Source organism: Dromiciops gliroides, chromosome 2 (assembly GCF_019393635.1).
Source record: "Dromiciops gliroides isolate mDroGli1 chromosome 2, mDroGli1.pri, whole genome shotgun sequence".
NCBI classification, from domain to species: domain Eukaryota; kingdom Metazoa; phylum Chordata; class Mammalia; order Microbiotheria; family Microbiotheriidae; genus Dromiciops; species Dromiciops gliroides.
In genome coordinates, this window is record NC_057862.1 from 306,701,723 (window position 1) to 306,722,240 (window position 20,518).

At 38.1% G+C, this 20,518-nt stretch overlaps 1 protein-coding gene across 1 annotated transcript in view; it reads right to left on the minus strand.

Moving 5' to 3' along the window:
- Positions 1–512: 512 nt before the first annotated feature.
- Positions 513–20,518, minus strand: part of CDC25C (cell division cycle 25C) — a 38,360-nt gene continuing 18,354 nt past the window's right edge. Inside the window, exons 9-14 of the mRNA XM_043987424.1 lie at positions 8,972–9,073; positions 8,495–8,557; positions 7,802–7,900; positions 7,222–7,355; positions 6,717–6,828; positions 513–1,535 (exon numbers count right to left, since the gene is read on the minus strand). Of these exons, the coding sequence (XP_043843359.1) occupies positions 1,218–1,535; positions 6,717–6,828; positions 7,222–7,355; positions 7,802–7,900; positions 8,495–8,557; positions 8,972–9,073 (828 nt within the window). The 3' untranslated portion in view covers positions 513–1,217. The remainder of the gene's footprint in view (positions 1,536–6,716; positions 6,829–7,221; positions 7,356–7,801; positions 7,901–8,494; positions 8,558–8,971; positions 9,074–20,518) is intronic.

The following is a 20,518-nucleotide window of genomic DNA, read 5'->3' on the forward strand; positions in this document are numbered from 1 at the left end:
ACTGCGCCACCTAGCTGCCCTAAAGACAATTTTTAATGTTCATTTTTAAGAGTTTTCCCTTCCAAATTTTTCTCCCTCCCTCATCCCTCCCTAAAAAAGTAAACAATTTGATATAGGTTATATATATGCAATCATGTAAAATGTATTTTCATATTAGTAATGTGTAGAAAAAAACATACTGAAAGAAAAAAAGCCACACAAAAAAAGTAAAATTTGTATTTTTCAATCTGCATTCAGACTTCATCAGTTCTTTCTCTGGATGTGGAGAGCATTTTCCATTATGAGTCCTTTGGAATTGTCTTGGATCATTGTATTGCTAAAAAGAGCTAAATCATTCATAGTTGATCACTGTACAATGTTGTAGTTACTGTATACCATATTCTCCTAGTTCTGCTTATTTCACTTTGCATCGGTTCATGTAAGTCTTTCCAGGTTTCTCTGATATCTCCTTGTTCATCATTTCTTACAGCATAGTAATATTCCATAACAATCATATATCACAACTTGGTCAGCCATTCCCCGAATTGATGGGCATCTATCTCCTCAATTTCCAATTCTTTGCCACCACAAAAAGGGCAGCTATAAATATTTTGTACACAGAGGTCCTTTCCCCTACCGCCCAATCTTTTTTTATTTCTTTGGGATATAGAACTAGTAGTGGCATCGCTGGATCAACAGGTATGTATTGTTTTCTAGCCCTTTGAGCATAGTTCCAAATTCTTCTCCAGAATGGTACTGGACCTAATTCTTGAAGCTCATTCTACTGGGCCATGACAAGAATTGGGAGGAGATTTGTTTGAGAAGCTGGAATGAATATCCATCTATGGCTATAGTCTAAAAAGATTTTGTGTCCAGTTAGGGGTATATCTGATTGTGAGCTGGCAATAACCCAAGTTACAGTGTTTCCTAAGACTGGGTATCAGGTGGAAAAGAGTCTGGGGCATGTTTTGGGATGATAAGTGTTACCAAATGGATCACAGAGAGCTAGAGAAAGGCTTGGATAGCAGGCAATGAATGAAGATGTTCATACCACAGTGGTTTAAAGTTCTTGCTGGGACATCACAAGCAACAGGATACTTCTTCATATGGAACATGAGATAATCTGAGCCCATTTCTCATCCTGAAATATTTGTTATCTCTCTTTTTTATTTTTAAAAGAAAGAATGGAGGAATTCTCCCTGATTACTGTAAACTTTGTAGCTGAAGCAAGAAGGCTCCTAATACTCACTGGAACCCAGGCTGACTTGACTTTTGTAATCAAATGTCTTGGCCTGCTGAGTATTTTTTGGTAAATCATTGGGCTGGTTTTCCACAGAAGTCACTACTTCTTCTCTAGGCATCCATGGTGTGAGCCAGTGACCACCATGATGGCAGCTCCTTCCTGCGCTTGAATCCTCATCCTTCATGAGACAAGCAATCTGTTCCCGGAGCTGCCGCTCCTCAGTCCATGCTTTGCTCTGACTGCGGTACCTCAAAAGCTCAGCTTTATGGTCCTGGTGATGCATTGGGCAATAGCTCTGTGGTTCACAGAGTTCCTGAGAAAAAGTGGGGAAAAAAGGAAAAGGAATAAGTGACTATCCAGATCCCAGGGTACAAAGTCATCTCCATGCCCCCACGTTTGGTCACCAAGGTATCTCTCCTACTTTTCACTGCCAAATTCAAGGGAAAGAGCAATCTAGGTTCACTTCCTCCATTTCCATGTTTTTTCGTCGTTCAGTTGTGTCTGACTCTTCATGACCCCAAGGACTTGGGGTTTTCTTGGCAAAGATACTGGAGTATCTTTTCCTTCTCCAGAGGATGAAGGCAAAAAGAGGTCAAGTGACTTGTCCAGAGTCACACGGCTAGTTAGTGAGTGTCTGAGGCTGGGTTTGAATTCAGGTCTTTCTAATTCCAGGCCAGTACTTTATCCACTGAACCACCTAGTTTGCCCCATCTAGCTCCATTTCCTTACTTCCCACTTATTTCTCAAATCCTCACAATCTGGATCCCAACTCTAGCATTCTAGTGAATCTACAGTCACAAAACTTATTAAGGATCTCTTATCTGGGAAATCTAATGTCTTTTTCCTCAATCTACATCCTTCTTGAACCTTTCAGTTTTTCAATACTGTTATTACCTCCTCTGCCCTGTGGCTTCCATGAAAATGCTCTCTCCTGGGGGCAGCTAGATGGCACAGTGGATAGAGCACCGGCCCTGGAGTCAGGAGTACCTGAGTTCAAATCCGGCCTCAGACACTTAACACTTACTAGCTGTGTGACCCTAGGCAAGTCACTTAACCCCAATTGCCTCACAAAAAAAAAAAAAAAAAGAAAAAAAAAAAAAAAAAGAAAATGCTCTCTCCCAGTCTTCCTCTTACACATCTGAATGCTCCTTATCAAGTCTGTTTTGTCACATTCACTTCCCTAACAACAGCAAAACCTCCCAAGATTGTCCTGGGCCCTCTTCTTTCCCTACACTCTCCCCCTAATGATCTCACCTACTACCATGAGTTCAATTATTACCTCTATACAGATAATTCTCAAATCTATACATCTAGAAAGAAAACCATTGAACTAATAAATAAAAGCTTAGTTTTATTTAAAAAACCATAAAACAGCGGGGCAGCTAGGTGGTTCAATGGATAAAGCACTGGCCCTGTATTCAGGAGGACCTGAGTTCAAATCTGACTTCAGACACTTGACAGCTGTGTGACCCTGGGCAAGTCACTTAACCCTCGTTGCCCCCCAAAAAATAAAATAAAAAACAATAAAACAAACCATTGATTAACTTGATTAAAAAAAGAAAATCAAATTACAAGTATCAAAAATGAAAAGGGTGAATTTACCAACAATGAAGAAGAAATTAAAGCAATAATTAGGAGATATTTTGCCCAATTATATGCCAATAAATCTAACAATCTAAGTAAAATGGATGAAAATTTACAAAAATATAAATTTGCCCAGGTTAACAGAAGAGGAAATAGAATACTTAAAGAACCTCATTTTAGAAAAAGAAACTGAACAAACCATCAATAAACTCCCTAAGAAAAAATCCTCAGGACCAGACAAATACACAAGTGAAGTCTACCAAACATTTAAAGAACAATTAACTCCAATATTATATAAAGTATTTGGGACAATAGGCGGAATCCTACCAAATTCCTTTTATGACACAAACATGGTGCTAATAACTAAACCAGGAAGAGCCAAAACAGAGAAAGAAAATTACCAATTTCCCTAATGAATATTTATACAAAAAATTTAAATAAAATACTACAAGAAAATGACAGCAATTTATCATCAGGTTCATACTCTATGACCAGGGGGATTTATACCAGGAATGCAGAAAACTATTAGCATAATAGACCATAGCAATAACAAAACCAAGAGAAAACATATGATTATTTCAATAGATGCAGAAAAAGCTTTTGGCAAAATATAGCACTCATTCCTATTAAAAACACTAGAGAGCATAGGAATAAATGGAGCTTTTCTTAATGATAAGCAATATCTATCTAAAACCATCAGCAAGCATTATCTGTAATGGGAATAAGCTAGAAGCCTTCCTAATAACATGAGGGGTGAAGCAAAGATGCCCATTATCACCACTGTTATTCAATATTGTACTAGAAATGTTAGCTATAACAATAAGAGAAGAAAAAGAAATTAGAATTAGAAGGAAAAGAATTAGAACAGTCACTGAGGAAACAAAACTATCAATCTTTGCAGATAATTTGATGGTATACTTAGAAAATCCTACATAATCAACTAAAAATCTACTTCAAATAATTAACAACATTAATAAAGTTACAGGATATAAAATAAAACCACATAAATCATCAGCAAGAGATAGGAAGAGAAATTTCTTTTTAAATAGCTGTAGATAATATAAAATACTTGGGAGTCTACCTGCCAACAAAAACCCAGGAACTATATGAACACAATTATAAAAGAATTAAAATTTTTAACACAAATAAAGTCAGATCTAAACAATCGGAAAAATATCAATCGCTCATGGATAGGCCAAACCAATACAAGAAAAATTATAATTCTACATAACTTACTTATTCAGTGCCATACCAATCAAACTACCAAAAAGCTATTTGATAGAGCTAGAAGAAATAATAAAATTCACCTGGAAGAACACAAGGCTAAGAATATCAAGGGAATTAATGAAAAAATAATGCAAAGGAAGGTAGCCTAGCTGTACCAGATCTAAAACTATATTATAAAGTGGCAATCATCAAAATTATCTGGTACTAGCTAAGAAAGAGATTGGTGATTCAGTGAAATAGATTGGGTACACTAGACACAGTAGTAAATGACCATAGTAATCTAGTGTTTGATAAATCCAAAGATGACCCCAGCTTCTGGGATAAAAATTCATTATTTGACAAAAACTGATTGGAAAACTGGAAAACAATATGGCAGAAACCAGAGCAACATCTTATATCATATATCAAGATAAGATCAAAATGGGTACATGATTTCAACATAAAGGGTGATACCATAAGCAAATTAGAAGATCAAGGAATAGTTTATCTGTCAGATCTATGGAGAAGGAAAGAATTCTTGACCAAAGAAGAGACAGAGAGCATTATAAGATATAAAATGGTTTACTGTGAGTATAATAAATTAAAAGGTTTTTGCACAAACAAAACCAATGCAATCAAGATGAGAAGGAAAGCAAAAAGTAGGGAAACAATCCTACAGCAAGTGTCTCTGATAAAGGCCTCATTTCTAAAATATATAGAGAACTGAGTCAAATTTATAAGAATACAAGTCACTGCCTAGTTGATAGTCAAAGGATATGAACAGGAAGTTTTCAGATGAAGAAATCAAAGCTGTTTAAGGTCACATGAAAAAAATGCTATTAATTATATTGATTAGGGCAGGTACGTGGCGCAGTGAGTGGATAAAGCACCGAGCCTGGATTCCAGAGGACATGAGTTCAAATCAGGCCTCAGACACTTGACACTTACCAGCTGTGTGACCCTAGGTAAGTTACTTAACCCTCACTGCCCTACCACCCCCCAAAATAAAAAATTTTTAAATTTTAAATTAAAAAAAAATAATTGTATTGATTAGGGGAATACAAATTAAAACAACTCTGAGGTACCAACTGACACCTATCAGATTGGCTAATATGATAGAAAAGGAAAATGACAAATGTTGGAAAGGATGTGGGGAAACTGGAATAACTAATGCACTGTTGGTGGAGTTGTGAACTAATCCAATCATTCTGGAGAGCAATTTGGAACTATATCCAAGGGCAAACTGTGCACACCAGTAATACCACTACTAGGTCTAAATCCCAACAAGATCATTAAAAAGGGAAAAGGACCCACACATACAAAAATATTTATAGCAGCTCTTTTTGTGGTGGCAAAAATTTGGAAATTGAGGAGATGCCCATCAATTGGGGAAATGGCTGACCAAGTTGTGATATATGAATGTAATGAAATTCTATTGTGCTATAAGAAATAATAGGCAGGCAGATTTCAGAAAAACCTGTAAAGACTTACATGAACTGATGCAAAATGAAATGAGCAGAACTAGAACATGGTACACAGTAACTGCAACCTTGTGCAATGATCGACTATGAATGACTTAGCTCTTCTCGGCAATAAAATGATCCAAGACTATTCCAAAGGACTCATGATAGAAAATGCTCTCAACATCCAGAGAAAGAACTAAAGGAGTCTGAATACATATTGAAACATATCATTTTCCCTTTATTTTTTTCATGTTTTTTCCTTTTGGTCTGTTTCATCTTTCACACATGACTAATATGGAAATACGTTTTATATGATGGCACATATATAACCTATATCAAATTGCTTACTGTTTTAGGGAGAGAGAAAAATTTGGAACTCAATATTTTTAAAGAATGAACACCAAAAATTGTCTTTACATGTAATTGGAAAAAATTAAGTACTATTAAAAAAATCTATACATTTATCTTTAATCTTTCTCTTGAACCCTTATATTGTCAAAATGCCAACTAAGCATCTCCACCTGGAAATTCCATGAAAATTTCAAAATCTGTGTTCCCCAAATTAGACTCATAACCTTTACCCCTAAACCACTCCTCCAAACTTCTTTAATTCTGTTAAGGGCACGACCATCTTCCTAGTTGCTCAGGTTCAGACAATGTGCCAGGCACTGTGCTAAGTGCTCGTATTCGAGGCTTTCCTAAGTCTGGCTCCAGCTTCCTTTTCTACTCTTTTTTCACACTGCTTTTCTTTACATATGCACTCTTCATTCCAGCCAAATAGCACCATCAGCTGTTCTCTGAACTTGGTATTCTATCTACTGCCTCCATGAATTTGTCCAACATTCATTTTGCCTGGAACATAGTCCTTTTTCATCTCTGCCTCCGAATCTGTTTCCAGTGCTCAGCACAGATACTACCTTTTCCATGAAACCTTTCTTAAACCCCTATTTGCTAGTGTTATGGTCCTCTCTAAACTACCATGCATTAGACTTACCTGTGCCAATACTGTACCCCTTGAGCTCCTGAGGACAGGTATGGCCTTTGTATTTCCAGTGGCTGCCACATAGCAGGCATCTGACAAATGTTTGTTGAAATGAATTGCTGACTAAGCTTAAGAGCGCAAGCAGATATACTTTAAGGACTGAACATGGGGACCGAACGCAGACACTCACTGAAGGACTGAAATTGGCTCCTTCTATACCTAGGACCTTGCTTTGCTCCCATGGGCCCTGTTCTCTTACCACATATTCCAGGAAGAAGTCTCGGTAGCCTCCCTTGAGGATGTATATCTCAGGGTAGTGTAGTGCAGGGTACTTGTTCAGAGCTCTGTCTTCTTCTCTTAGATAGCGGCACCTTCAAAGGAAACCCCAGAGCCAGGATTGGGGGTGTCATATCAAAGGGAAGAAGGGGGAGTGATGGGCAAAGCTAGTTCTGAACCAAGGTAGAAAGGGGTTCAAATATTTCTGGAACATTATAACCTAAAGTCTCACCAGCACCCCTTCCTTTCTCTACTTCTCCTTCACCTACTATTCGTGTCACAGTCATATCCCCAATTTTTTACTCCCTGTTGAAACCCCCCCTACAACTCAAGCAATAAAATCCCCTTCTCAATTCCTCTTCCTCATGCTACTCACATAACATTGTCATGACAACAATGAATTGAGTGACTTCCAGATAAGTATGGAGCCATTTTGGGGAACCAGACCCCAAACCCACGCTGTGTCTCACCCAGGACCCCATTCTCACATTCGGGGGCCTCTTTCGGAGGAGAATTCACAATGAAACACGATGATTATTCTTTTCTGGGTATTGGAAGGAAGAAAAGGCTTCTTCAGGAAGAAATTACGTAGCTCTTCCTGACTATGCAGGTTCAGAGCTCCCTGTAGAAGAGAAGAATCTAAGCAGCAGATTCCACAAGACTCTACACATAGCACAGACACTTAGAAACCCCTAAGCCCCCATTCTTGGGATAATCAGGCCTACCTCATGCTACTGGGGCCATTGAGTCAGCAAATCTAATAACAGGGAGGGAATCAGGGACAGGAATTGTATTTATCTCCCACATAACAGAGGACAAGACTGGTCTCCAAATAGTAAAGCAGTTGTTTTAAGTCTATAGGGCATTATGGCACTAAGACAGCCTGAGGATTCAGTTTTGAGTACCCAGGACTTCATGCTTTCTCTAAATATACACAATCTCTGCCCTTCTCATCCTCACCATCACCTGCTGTGCAGCCTTCCTGTAGTGCAAGAGGCGGTCCTTCTTCCACATCCACCCATTCAGTGCCCATCTCCTCCTCTGCAGATGTGTACCCAAAGCCCTTACCTGGATATGACCTCCTTGGTACTCATATGGGTAGCGGCAATCAATAATATAAAACTTCTCAATCAGGTCTTGTAGCTGTCCCCACAATAGAGCAGCCACCTGCAAAGAAATAATAATGACTCAACATGTTGGTCACTATGGCTACTTTGAAGAAGATTGTCAGGCAGTAGCCTTTTTGGTGTGTGGGCCTGCCCTTGGCCCCAATAGGTCCTGACTTCTTACTGTATATTACAGAAGAAGAGCCAGTGACCTCCCTTGGGGACATGTGGCTCAGGAGAGGACACTGCTGGGTACTCATATAGTTCAACAAGCAATAGTACAGAGAATGCAAGACCCCAAAGCTGCCTGTCCTGAGGCAGGAAGCCAAGGAAGGGAAAAACAGGCCAGACTAAAGGCAACAAAAAGTCTCCTTTGAATACCTCAAAAAGCAAAATGGTTGGGGGAAAAGCAGGCAAGTGATTTAAGATGGTAGTGACTCAGAATCCATGCGTGCTTTTGAAAGGAAAGAGAAAGGTGGGAGGCAGCTTCCTTAGCCTCCAAAAGAAAATGTTAGAGAATATTAATTAGAAACCTTCCAATCCAGTTTATTTAGATAAAAGGACTATGTTAGAAAGGACAAAGAAAGACAAATGGGAAGTGGGGAATAGGATGAATGCCTATGTGAACACCTGCCATCTCCAAAAACAAATTTACCGTCTCCGGATTGATGTACTTCAGATCTTGATGTTTTCCTGTCACTATGGGTAGTACATAGATCTAGGAAGACCAAAATTGCAAGGGAAAACAAGTTTACCATGCTTCTCAAATGTGTGAAAAAATGACCTTGTAGAATAAAAAATTCACTGACCATTATACTTTTCCTTTTAAATTTCCCTAGTGCCTCAATGGCTTCTCAAAACAACAGCCACTGACTACCTTCCCTCTATCCCACAATTGTTGGGGTGTGGTATTTCATAAGAAAAAAAAGAGAGAGCCTGGCCTTTTATTGGCACCTTCAGGCTGCTCACCACCACAGGACTCTCACCCTAACACCAGGGGGCATGTGGAAGACTAGGCATAAAGCATAGTCCCTCATACATAAGCACAAAAACTCTTCTCTCAGGGCAAAGAAGAAAATGTCCCATCCCAAAGTGGCTGAATGAAGCCCAGGACAGGGATGGCCACACTCACCTTGGTGAAATCACCTATTAACTGCCTCGGGTCAGAATTCTTCCCCATGATCTGAATGGCATTACCATCACTGAGTGAAACTGTCTTCTTTATATCTGATTCCTGAAGATGAAAAAACAAACAAACAACAAAGCCCCCATTTCTAACCTTAGCAGATTTAGAACTTGGGTGCTCGGTTTCTCAGCAATCACTCTCCATAAAACCATTTTGGAGTGTAATGTTGGTTCTCTTCACTCCATGTACACAACCTAGTATTTTTCTCCAGCAGTTCCTTACCAACCAAGCATCTCTAGTTGACTAACAGACTTAGAAGGTAAGGCTAAGGCAGACAGTATGACTATAGTATTTCTAAGAAAGTAATGCAAAAAATTATACTTAATACTGACATTTCTTACACTGCGATATGATGATATAAATGATGGGACAGACAGGTAAAAGCAGCAAGCTATTATCCAAGTGTTACCAAGCAGGAAGAGATGTAGAAAATGGACCAATGCAATCCTTATCTTGTGAAAGCTGAGAGAATAATTAAATAAAAGTTCTGAGCTAATGGTCTTTCTCAGGTTCTCTGACACTAGAGCAACATTTTTGGTTTACATTGTCTTTGTTTTCTACCAGTTGTTTTAGCTTTGGCTTGACCAACTTCCCTGGGGAATGATATAGACAGCTTCTTTCATGGACACCTACTCAGGAATGCCAAGTCCCCGAGCAAGTGCCATTTGTTCTCTGTCTCTGTAATGTGCCTCCCCGCAGCCTCCCCTCAGATGCCAAGAGCTTCCATCTCCATCTTAATCCAGAGCCAACTTCTTCAGCACACTGCTGCACACACGTCCATCCTTACAGGGGAAAGAAAGCTCCAGCCCAAGTCCTTCATGGAATAAAGGATGCTGACAATTAGAGGATAAATCATCCAACAGAGCTGAGGAAAGTGATAAAAATTAAAAAAAGAAAGGCCAGAAAAAAAAGTAACAAGTAGTGGAAGCCAGTTGCTACCTTCTGCTTAATGACTTCTTTTGAGGCACTTTCTCATAGTGATTTCTTTTTGAGAGAATGAGAAAGAAGTTAATTTCCCCTTCCCTTCCCTCTTCTAACTATATATCCAAACTAACTGTGGGGGTGAGAAAAGGGAGGGAGATAGCAAAAGTGAAAAACAAATATATAAAGAACTTTGTAGAAAATAAAAAAACAAAACCTTCGGGTAACTTGGTTATAAAGTTAAAAGTGTCAAGGGAATATACACAATGATTACAATGGAAATGGAAAGAACAGTAGCAAAAGAGAAACCGAACATTGTGTAATTATTTTGTTGTTGTTTTTGTTTTTTGGTGAGGCAATTGGGGTTAAGTGACTTGTCCAGAGTCACACAGCTAACAAGTGTTAAGTGTCTGAGGCCGGATTTGAACTCAGGTCCTCCTGAATCCATGGCAGGCGCTCTATCCACTGCGCCACCTAGCTGCTCCCATTGTGTAATTATAATAACTAAGATTGTCCTCAAAAAAGAGATGAGAAAATGTACCCAAGTACCTGTTATGGGAGATTGGGAGGAGGGGCAATGGTGGGGTCAAAAGGTGTAGAACATTGCATATAATGTCAAACTGTTGATGACCTGCTCCCCACCCTACCCAACCTTCTCTTTTTTAATTTGAGGGAACAGCTTTAAAAATGAAGATGACATAAAAACAAAAGTTATAAAAAGTTTTAAAAATCATCAGAGAATGATTCTTTCACGAATATAGGAGCACTTGAATCAAATACCAGGAAACCCATTGTAAGAGGTGATTCTAAGGATGTAGAACCCTTTATCAGGGAAATAAAGCAAGAAGAAATGGTCACACTTCAGCATATGAGCAAGAAGTAGGTTAGATACCACCATGAACTTTTTATGAAAGTTTCTATCACTACATTGGTCTGAGATCTAAGAATTACATGGGCAAGTCACTTAACCCTCATTGCCCTGCAAAAGAAATGAAAAGAAAAACAAACAAAAACCACACTGGAAAAAAAAATAAGCACTTGTTAAAAGAATGTACTATTTGCAAGACACCATGCTAGATGGTAAGGACACAAAGATAAGGAGCTTCCATTTTACTGGAGGTACCCAACATTTAAACAAATCAACAAATATAAAATAGTCTGAGGAAGGAATCAACTATATGACCCCTGCAGGTGTCTTCCAGCAGATTTTAAAGGATTTCCACACCTAAAGTCTACATTTTGCTGGTATCTCTCTAAATAGTTCCTGCTCTGGATTGGAGAGATTTAGATTACTGCTCCTTTCCTATACATTCACCTAACTAAATGTTATGGCCTGATTTAGGAGAGGACTAGACAAGAGGACTATCATACTGGAAGAGAGATAGCCCCTGGTTTGGGAGTGGGAAGAGGAGGAGAGAATCATCAATATAAGTTCAATTATTGTAAACAAAGGAATCATCTTACCAAGAATTTAGAATCATTTCAGTTACTTAGTAAGAGAATGCAAACATTCAGCACATCTGTATCTAACACAAATTTTAGCGTTTCACCAGAAGCCTCTCAAGAGTAAGGACAATGTCTTCTGTGTATTTGACTGAGCTGACTGGTGCATACTGTAAATGTTTCAAAATATTAACTGTTCCTGTCAGAGAAGTTAATGATTATCATGCTGAGTTTTCATAATCTAAGGACAAGAAGCCAAGAATAAATGGATATCAGCAGACTGGTCACTTCCATAAACACAGGCAAACACTGCTGTTATATCATGAGCTTTCTAATTTGTTTAAAAGGAAAGAAGTGATCTACCAGGACCTGGCAACTTATTGCACCCAAAATGAATGTAAGGTAATTTAAGAATGGCATTTTGGCTCTTTTTAGCCAATGAATAACTCACCATTTTCCAGAAGCTGATGAGGGAAGCTCTTAAGAACCAGCTGCTTCAGGTAGTACCATATACTAATTTCATATCAGAAAAATAGTGGTTTTCATTATTTAAAGAAAAACTGGATCTTTTCCAAATTTCTGATAGAACTTTTAAACACTAGAAAACTGAAGAGTTTTTCAGGCCTTGGTAAGCCTGAATCCTTCCTGCAGCTTTTTAAATATCATTTACTTGAATACTTTTTTATTTATACTGCAGTGAGCTAAACCTTGAGGTGTAGGGTCCATTATCCAGAAATGAAGCTCATATATTTTGAACTAAGTACACTTTCTAATTCTTACAAGATCAGCACAGCCATTAGGTTGAGATAGCTGGTCTATCTGCCCTGGACACTCACAGTCTCCTTCTTGTTAACTTTACTGCTAGGAGATGATCCACTGATAACCAGATAAAAGAGGTTACTGTCTCTTTGTCTACTTCACTGGAGATTTGGTACAGACTCATCTACAATCCTAATATAGCTACTCCACCCTCCCAAACCATCAGCCGTAACTTGTGTATGTTAATTTCCTAGAAGTTTATAATTTGTTTGATATGTGCTTGTTTCCTCTTTGCAATAAAAAGAGAAAATAGAGAATGAAATACTTCTCATACTTTTTCTCACCTGAAACCACTCTTTAGCATTGATAGCTATTCATGTATCATCTCATCAATCCTTCATCTCCCCCTTTCACAACCAAACTCTTAGAGCCATATAAAGATAATTACAATAATATAAATGAAAAGAAAACCAAGACGAAGTTGAATGCTGTATAACTACAATGAACAACCTTGATCCCAGAGAAAAAATGAAAAAATGAAGCTCCTTCCTTTCCTTGAAAAGGTGGGTGCCTGTATGTGTGGAATGTTCCATACCCTGCAAGACATAGTCATGATGTCAGTTTGATGAACTCTTTTTCTTTGTTACAAGGCAAAATAAAAGGGGTAGAAGGTGGTAAGAATGGCATGTATAAAAAAATGACTGTGATATAAAAACAAAAATGTCAATATTTAAATAATTACTTATCTAGGAGATGCCCATCAAGTTGTGGTATATAAATGTAATGGAATACTATTGTGCTATAAGCAATGATGAGCAGGCAGATTTCAGAAAAACCTGAAAAGACTTAAATGGACTGATGATGAGTCAAGTGAGCAGAACCAGGAGAACACTGTACACAGTAACAGCAACACTGTGTGATGATCAGCTGTGGTAGACTTTCCTTTTCTTAGCAATAAAATGATCCAAGACGTTACCAAAGGACTCATGATGGGAAATGCTCTCCATATCCAGAAAAAGAACTGTGAAATCTGAATGCAGATTGAAACAACATCTCTCAAATACATCCCCTTCTCTCCTCTGCCACTGTTACCACCCTAAACAGATCATCACTTCATACTAAGATTACTGCAAAAGCCTACTAATTGTTCTTTTTTTTTTTTTGTGGGGCAATGAGGGTTAAGTGACTTGCCCAGGGTCACACAGCTAGTAAGTGTCAAGTGTTTGAAACCAGATTTGAATTCAAGTCCTCCTGAATCCAGGGCCAGTGCTTTATCCACTGCGCCACCTAGCTGCCCCATGCTCATAGTTTTTCCAAGAATTCCTCACCCTCCCAGAAAGCCACCTCATATAACAAATAGTATTTTTAAAAATAAGTGGTCAATTTATTGAAGTCTAAAACAATGTATAACACCTGTGGACCTCCCACCTCCTTAAGGGGATGGTCCTCAATATCTCTTCATTTCAGTCCTGTTTGATCTTCATAATTTTGCAATATTCACTTTAGATTTTTTTTTTGGTGTGGTCATTCTTTTCATTTACAGTTGTTGAATAATCATTGTGTAAATTGTTTTCTTGGTTCTACTTCACTCTGTATCAATTCAAATAGATCTTTATATGCTTCTGTTTTCATCACATACATCATTTTTTACAGGACAGTAATAACCCATTACCTTCCTGTACCACAATTTGTTTAGCCACTCCACAATCAATGGTCCTATACTTTGTTTCCTATTCTTTGCTATCACAAAAAGTTCTGCTATGAATATTTTTTTACATGAGGGCTTTCTTTTTATCTTTTTATCAATGGCTTTGTTGGAGTACAAGCCCAATAATGGGATCTCTGGGTAAAAGGGTATTGAATTTTTAGTCACTTTGCATAATTCCAAATTGTTTTCCAAAATGGTTGTACCAGTTCACAGCTCCACCAACAACACATTAGTTTTTCTCATTCCACAACTTCTCCAACATGGACTGTTGCCATTTTTTGTCATCTTTGCCAATTTGCAGGATGTGAAGTGAAATCTTAGGGTTATTTAGATTTGAATTTCCCTTATTATTAGTGTTTTAGAGCATTCTTTCATGCAGTTGCTAATACACTGCAATTCTCCTGAGAAATGTCTGTTCATATTCTTTAGCTATTTATTGAGGAATAGCTATTTTTCATGTTTTTGTCAATTGTTCGTACATGTTAAATACCAAACTTTTTTGTGTGTGTGATAAATATTTTTATTTATAGTTTGGGGTTCCAACTTTTATCCCTCTTTCCCTCCTTCCCTTCCCCCCTCCCTGAGGCAGCAAGCAGATATGAGTTATACATGTATGATTATGTAAAACATTACCATATTTGTCATTTTGTACAAGAAAACTTGATTAAAAGGAAAAAAATGAAAGAAAGTGAAAAATAGCATGCTGCAGTCTGTTCCGTCAATATCAGTTCTTTCTTTGGAGGTAGATAGTATGTTCCATCAATAGTCCTTTGGGATTGTCTTAGATCACTGTATTGCTGAGAATAGTCAAGTCACTCACAGTTCTTCATCAAACAGTATTGCTGTCTCTGTGCACAATGTTCTCAAATACCAAACTCTTATCAGAGAAACTCAATACAATTTTTTTTTTACTATTTGACCACTTCCCTTCTCATCCTAGATACATGATTTTATCTGTACAGAAGCATTTAAGTTTCATGTGATAATCAAAGTTATCTATTTTATCTCTTGTAACTGCCTCTATCTTTGATTTGGTTAAGTATCCATCTCCTTGTTTTTATATGTAACTGGGGAAGAAATTTTATTAAGGCTGCATCTATCTAGAATGTATTGTGGAATATAGATAAAGTCCTGGTCTAACCCTAATTTCTGACAGATTACTTTCCAGTTTTTAACAAACAAGGAATTCTTTCCTAGGTAGTTTAGGTTTTCCACTCTGTCAAACACTGGGTTATTGAGTTTCATTGTTTCTGATTCTTCCTTATCTACTCTGTACTATATATATATATATATATATATACACACACATATATATACATATATATACACACACATATATATATACACATATATATACACCTATACACATATGTATACATATACATATATACACATATATATATACATATATACATATATATATATACATATATATACACACATATATATATACACTTTGTGAGGCAATTGGGGTTAAGTGACTTGCCCAGTGTCACACAGCTAGTAAGCGTTAAGTGTCTGAGGCCAGATTTGAACTCAGGTCCTCCTGAATCTAGGGCTGGTGCTCTATCCACTGCGCCACCCAGCTGTCCCCTCTGTACTATTTTTTAATAAAGACTGGATGTTTTTGATGACTGCTGCTTTATAATATAATTTGAGGTCTGGAAGTATTATTCCTCTTTCATCGCTACCTCTTTTCATCATTTCCCTCAATAGTCTAGATTTTTTGGCTTTTCCAAATGGATTTTGTTATTATTTTATCACATTCTATCAAGTATCTCCTTGGTAATTCGGTTGGTAGAGAATTAAAAGTAGAATAACATTGGTCATAAGCAATGATCTCTCAATTGCTAAAATTATTGATATTTTCCTTAGTCTTTATCCTTCACGATCTCTCAGCAACTTCTGATACTGCTGACCATCTCTTTGTCCTGGTTACTTTCTCCTCTCTGCACTTCTATGAAACTGTTTTCTTCTTGCTCTCCTCCTACTTGGCCGATCCTTCTCAGTCTCCTTTGATGAATCACACTATATGTTCTCAAATTATATGCATCCCCTAAAATTCTGTAACCTTTTCTCTTTTTTCTCTCTACTCTCTTCCTTGGTGGTAGCATCAGGTGCCAGGGATTCAATTATCACCAGGCAGATGAGTTACACATCTATATATTCAGATCTAATCTCTTTCCTAAACTCCAAACCTGCCCTATGCCCAGCCTATCAGACATCTCCACCTTGATGTCCCATCAAAATCTTAAACTCAACATGTCCAAAAAGGAACTATTCCATTTCATCAAAACCCACTCTTCCTCCAAACTTTCATCTACTACCATCGAGGCAGCTGGGTGGCGCAGTGGATAGAGCACCGGCCCTGGATTCAGGAGGACCTGAGTTCAAGGCCGGCCTCAGACACTTGACACTTACTAGCTGTGTGACCCTGGGCAAGTCACTTAACCCCAATTGCCTCACCCCACCAAAAATAAAGACTTGAAGAGAGAATACTACCATCCTTCTAGTCACCCAGTTTTGCAACCACAGTATCATCCTCTGAGGTACCACTCAAACCTATCAGATTGTCTAATATGACACAAAAAAGGAAAATTATAAATACTGAAGAAGATGTAAAAAAATTGGAACATTAATACACTGTTGGTGGAGTTATGGACTAATCCAACCATTCTGGAGAGCAATTTGGAATCATACCCAAAAGGCTATAAAACTGTGCAAACCCTTTAACCCAGCAATACTACTACTAGCTCTATATCCCAACGAGGTCATAAAAAAGGGAAATGGACCTACATGAACAAAAATATTTATAGCAGCTCTTTTTGTGGTGGCAAAGAATTGGAAATTGAGGGAATGCCCATCAATTGGGGAATGGCTGAACAAATTGTGATATGTGAATGTAATGTAATACCACTGTGCTGTAAGAAATGATGAGCAGGCAGATTTCAGAAAAACCTGAAGAGACTAACGCTGAGTGAAGCAAGCAGCCAAGAGAACACTGTATCAACACCACTGTATGATGATCAACTATGATAGACTTAAGCTCTTCTCAGCAATACAATGATCCAAGATAATGCCAAAAGACTCATGATAGAAAATGATCTCCACGTCCAGAAAAAGAACTATGAAGTCTGAATTCAGATTGAAGCATACTATTTTCACTTTTGTTCTTGTTTTTCTGTTGTTTATTTCTTTTGTGTTTTTCTTTTTGTTCCTATTCTCCTCTTGCAACATGACTAATATGGAAACATGTTTAACATGATTGTAATGTATAATCTATATCAGATTGCTTGCTGGCTTTGGGAGGGGGAGTGTAATGATTGGAATGACGCCACCTACTAGAGACTTATTATAGGAAAGCTCCGCCATGAAAGAAGGTCTTTGAGGGCAGGACCATGCGTCTTTTCTTTGGTGTCAGGAAGTGATGTTTGCTGGTGGGAGGAGGAAGGGGGAGCCAGGCACTCTGCCTCACTCTCTTTTTCCTGGGGATGCTGGTGGAGAAGGCAGCTAGAAATGTGTTCTCCCTTTAATAGATAGGAATCTAGGCCTTTTCTTCTCTTTACCAAATTCTTATTCTCCTTAATAAATGCTTAAAAGTCTAACTCTTGCTAAAACTTATAATTTATTGGCAACCACTCATTAGATATTTTAGACAGTTTAGCTAGAATTTTAGCCCTTAGCAGGAGGGAAGAAGAAAAATTTGGAACTCAAAATTTTACAAAAAAGAATGTTGAAAACTATCTTTACATGTAATTGGAATAAAATAAAATAAAATACTATTAAACTAAAAAAACCAAACCCAACCTATTCTTCCTCCAAAATTTCATTTCTTTCTTTTTTTTGTTCTTTCATTCTTTCATTTCTTTCTTCTTTTTTCTTTTCTTTTTTTTTTTTGGTGAGGCAATTGGGGTTAAGTGACTTGCCCAAGGTCACACAGCTAGTAAGTGTTAAGTGTCTGAGGCCGGATTTGAACTCAGGTACTCCTGACTCCAGGGCCAGTGCTCTATCCACTGCACCACCTAGCTGCCCCTCTTTCATTTATTTCTGAGAGTACTACCATTATTCTAGTCACCCAGTTTTTCAACCCCAATATCATCTTTGACTGTTCTTTTCTCCCACTCAAATACCAAATCTAATCAGTTGTCAAGTCTTCTCAATTCTACCTTTACAACAGCATCTCGAACCTCTGTCAAACAGTGTCCATTCACATGACAACCACCTTAATTTAGGCTCTAATAACCTTTTTTTGGGGGGGGATGAGGCAATCAAGGTTAAGTGACTTGCCCAGGATCACACAGCTAATAAGCGTCAAGTGTCTGAGGCCAGATTTGAACTCTGGTCCGCCTGACACCAGAGCTGTTGCTCTAACAACTGCACCACCTAGCTGCTCCTCCCTCCTTTTTCTTGCCCTCATTACTTTTTGCCCAGACTACCATAATAACCTCCTAATTGGTCTCCCTTCTCTTTTCTTTCTAGTTAATTTTCCATAAAGCGATCAAATTACTAAAGCACGAGTCTGACAGTAACCTCCCTAACTCAAAAATTTTCAATAGCTCCTTTTTTCCTCTAGCTTAAAATACAGTCTCCTTAGCCTGACATTTAAGGTCTTCACAAGTTAATTCTAGTCTACCTTCATGCACTCTATTTTCCAGTCAAACGCTGTTTCCTAAATTTGGCATTCCATCTCCCACCATCATGACTCTGCACAGGTTGTACCTCTGCCTGGACTGTGCTCCTTGACTTCTTTCAGAATCCTCATTTTTCTCCAAGACTCAATTCAAGTGCTCCTTGCTATTTAAAGCTTTTTTATGTTCTTTCCAGTAGTAATTGCTCTCTTTTTCTCAAATTAACTTGTGTCGACACACTGTATATTCCAGTAGAATTAAAGTTTCTTGAGGAAGAGGACCATTTAAAATTTTGCACCCAACATATGATACTTCGTGCTTGGTAAGCATCTAATAAACATGTATTGAATTAAGTTTGCCAGAATCTTCAATTAATCAGATTTTTTTCTCTGCACATTCTACTTATAGGAAAAAGAAACACAAGAAAATAAGTTCCAGAGCTCCCTCTCAATCAGAACTAAAAATGTATCAGAACAAATTCCAATGGGGAAATCCAAGAAAAAATCCAAGTGAGTTATTTTTCTAGTTAAGGTAAGTATAAAGTGACAGATGGAAAGGTTTGTGGTCAATGGGATGGGGTCTGACCAAAAGCCCACCAGCAGAGAGAGGCTGTACATGAGAGAAAGAAGGAGGTTCCAGACTCATACTGGGCACCTGGACCAACTGACAGCTCTGTCGAGCACTATCCAGTTCAAAGTCACAGATCCAGAGTGGTCTGAGGAGGGAATCTGTGCCTACAGGAGGTCTTCCTGAGTAGTAGCATGCCTTGAGCTGTGTACCTTGAGGCTGGTGACTTTGCAGAGCTCTGCCTCACTTAAATCCAATTCATTTACAAGTTAAGACATCACACTCCCGACATCATTGATTCTCTTCAAGAATGAAGGATGGGGGGCAGCTAGGTGGCACAGTGGATAAAGCACTGGCCTTGGATTCAGGAGGACCTGAGTTCAAATCCAGCCTCAGACACTTGACACTTAACTAGCTGTGTGACCCTGGGCAAGTCACTTAACCCTAATTGCCCTGCAAAAAACAAACAAAAACAAAAAAACAAAAAAATGAAGGATGAACAACCAAAGCAATAACCTAGAGAGGAGCAAGTTCAGAAGCAAGTAGCAATAGTGTGGTGACTCTGGAGCAGAGCTAGGATTCAGTTTCAACTGCTAACCCAGTCTGAAGTCAGCAGAAGAATAAGCAGGGCAAGAAACTGAGACCAAAGAGAAGCCTACAGTTGTGTTATTCCGTACCAGCAGAGCTTCCCTGAGACTGGCTAAGTCCAGCAATAGTCCACTGGTGCTTAAGTCCAAAGTCAGATCAAGAACTTGGAGTGTTCAGACCAGAGAAACAGTACACAGACTTTTTCCAGTATCAGACAACATTGGGAGCACTGGAAGCTTACAGGGTCCCAGCTTCAATTGTCCCCAAAGGTCTAGGATAATACAATACACAGTAACCCAAGAAAGCAGCAACAGGACCAACCCAGACATTCCCTCTGGAAGTGCACAAAGCATGGTCCTAACATCAAGGTTGGAGTCAGAGAATAGGATGGGAGAATGAACAAACAAAAAAAGAATCTCATGATAACTATGATGGTGACAAGGACACTCAATATACAAATCCAGAAGAAAATGACTCCAAAGTATCCACAAGTAAATCCTCAAAGGGGAAAAAAAAATAGTTTGGGCACAAATTCAACTGGAATTTCTGGAAAACATGAAGCAAGACTTTAAAAATAGAAGAGAAATGAGAACTATGGAAGATAATATCAGAAAGGAAATTAATAACTTTGACACAGGAGGTATAAAACTTTATCCAAGAAACAAACTCCCTAAAAATTAGAATGGACCAAAAAGAAACCAATGATTCCATGAAACAACAAAAAATATTAAAACAAAATCAAAAGACTGAAAAGAAAGAAGAAAATATAAGGCAGCTCATTGTAAGAACAACTTATCTGGAAAACAGATTGAGGAGAATAAAATGTAAGAATCATGGACCATGGTGTAAACACCATGACCAAAAAAGGAGCATAGACAT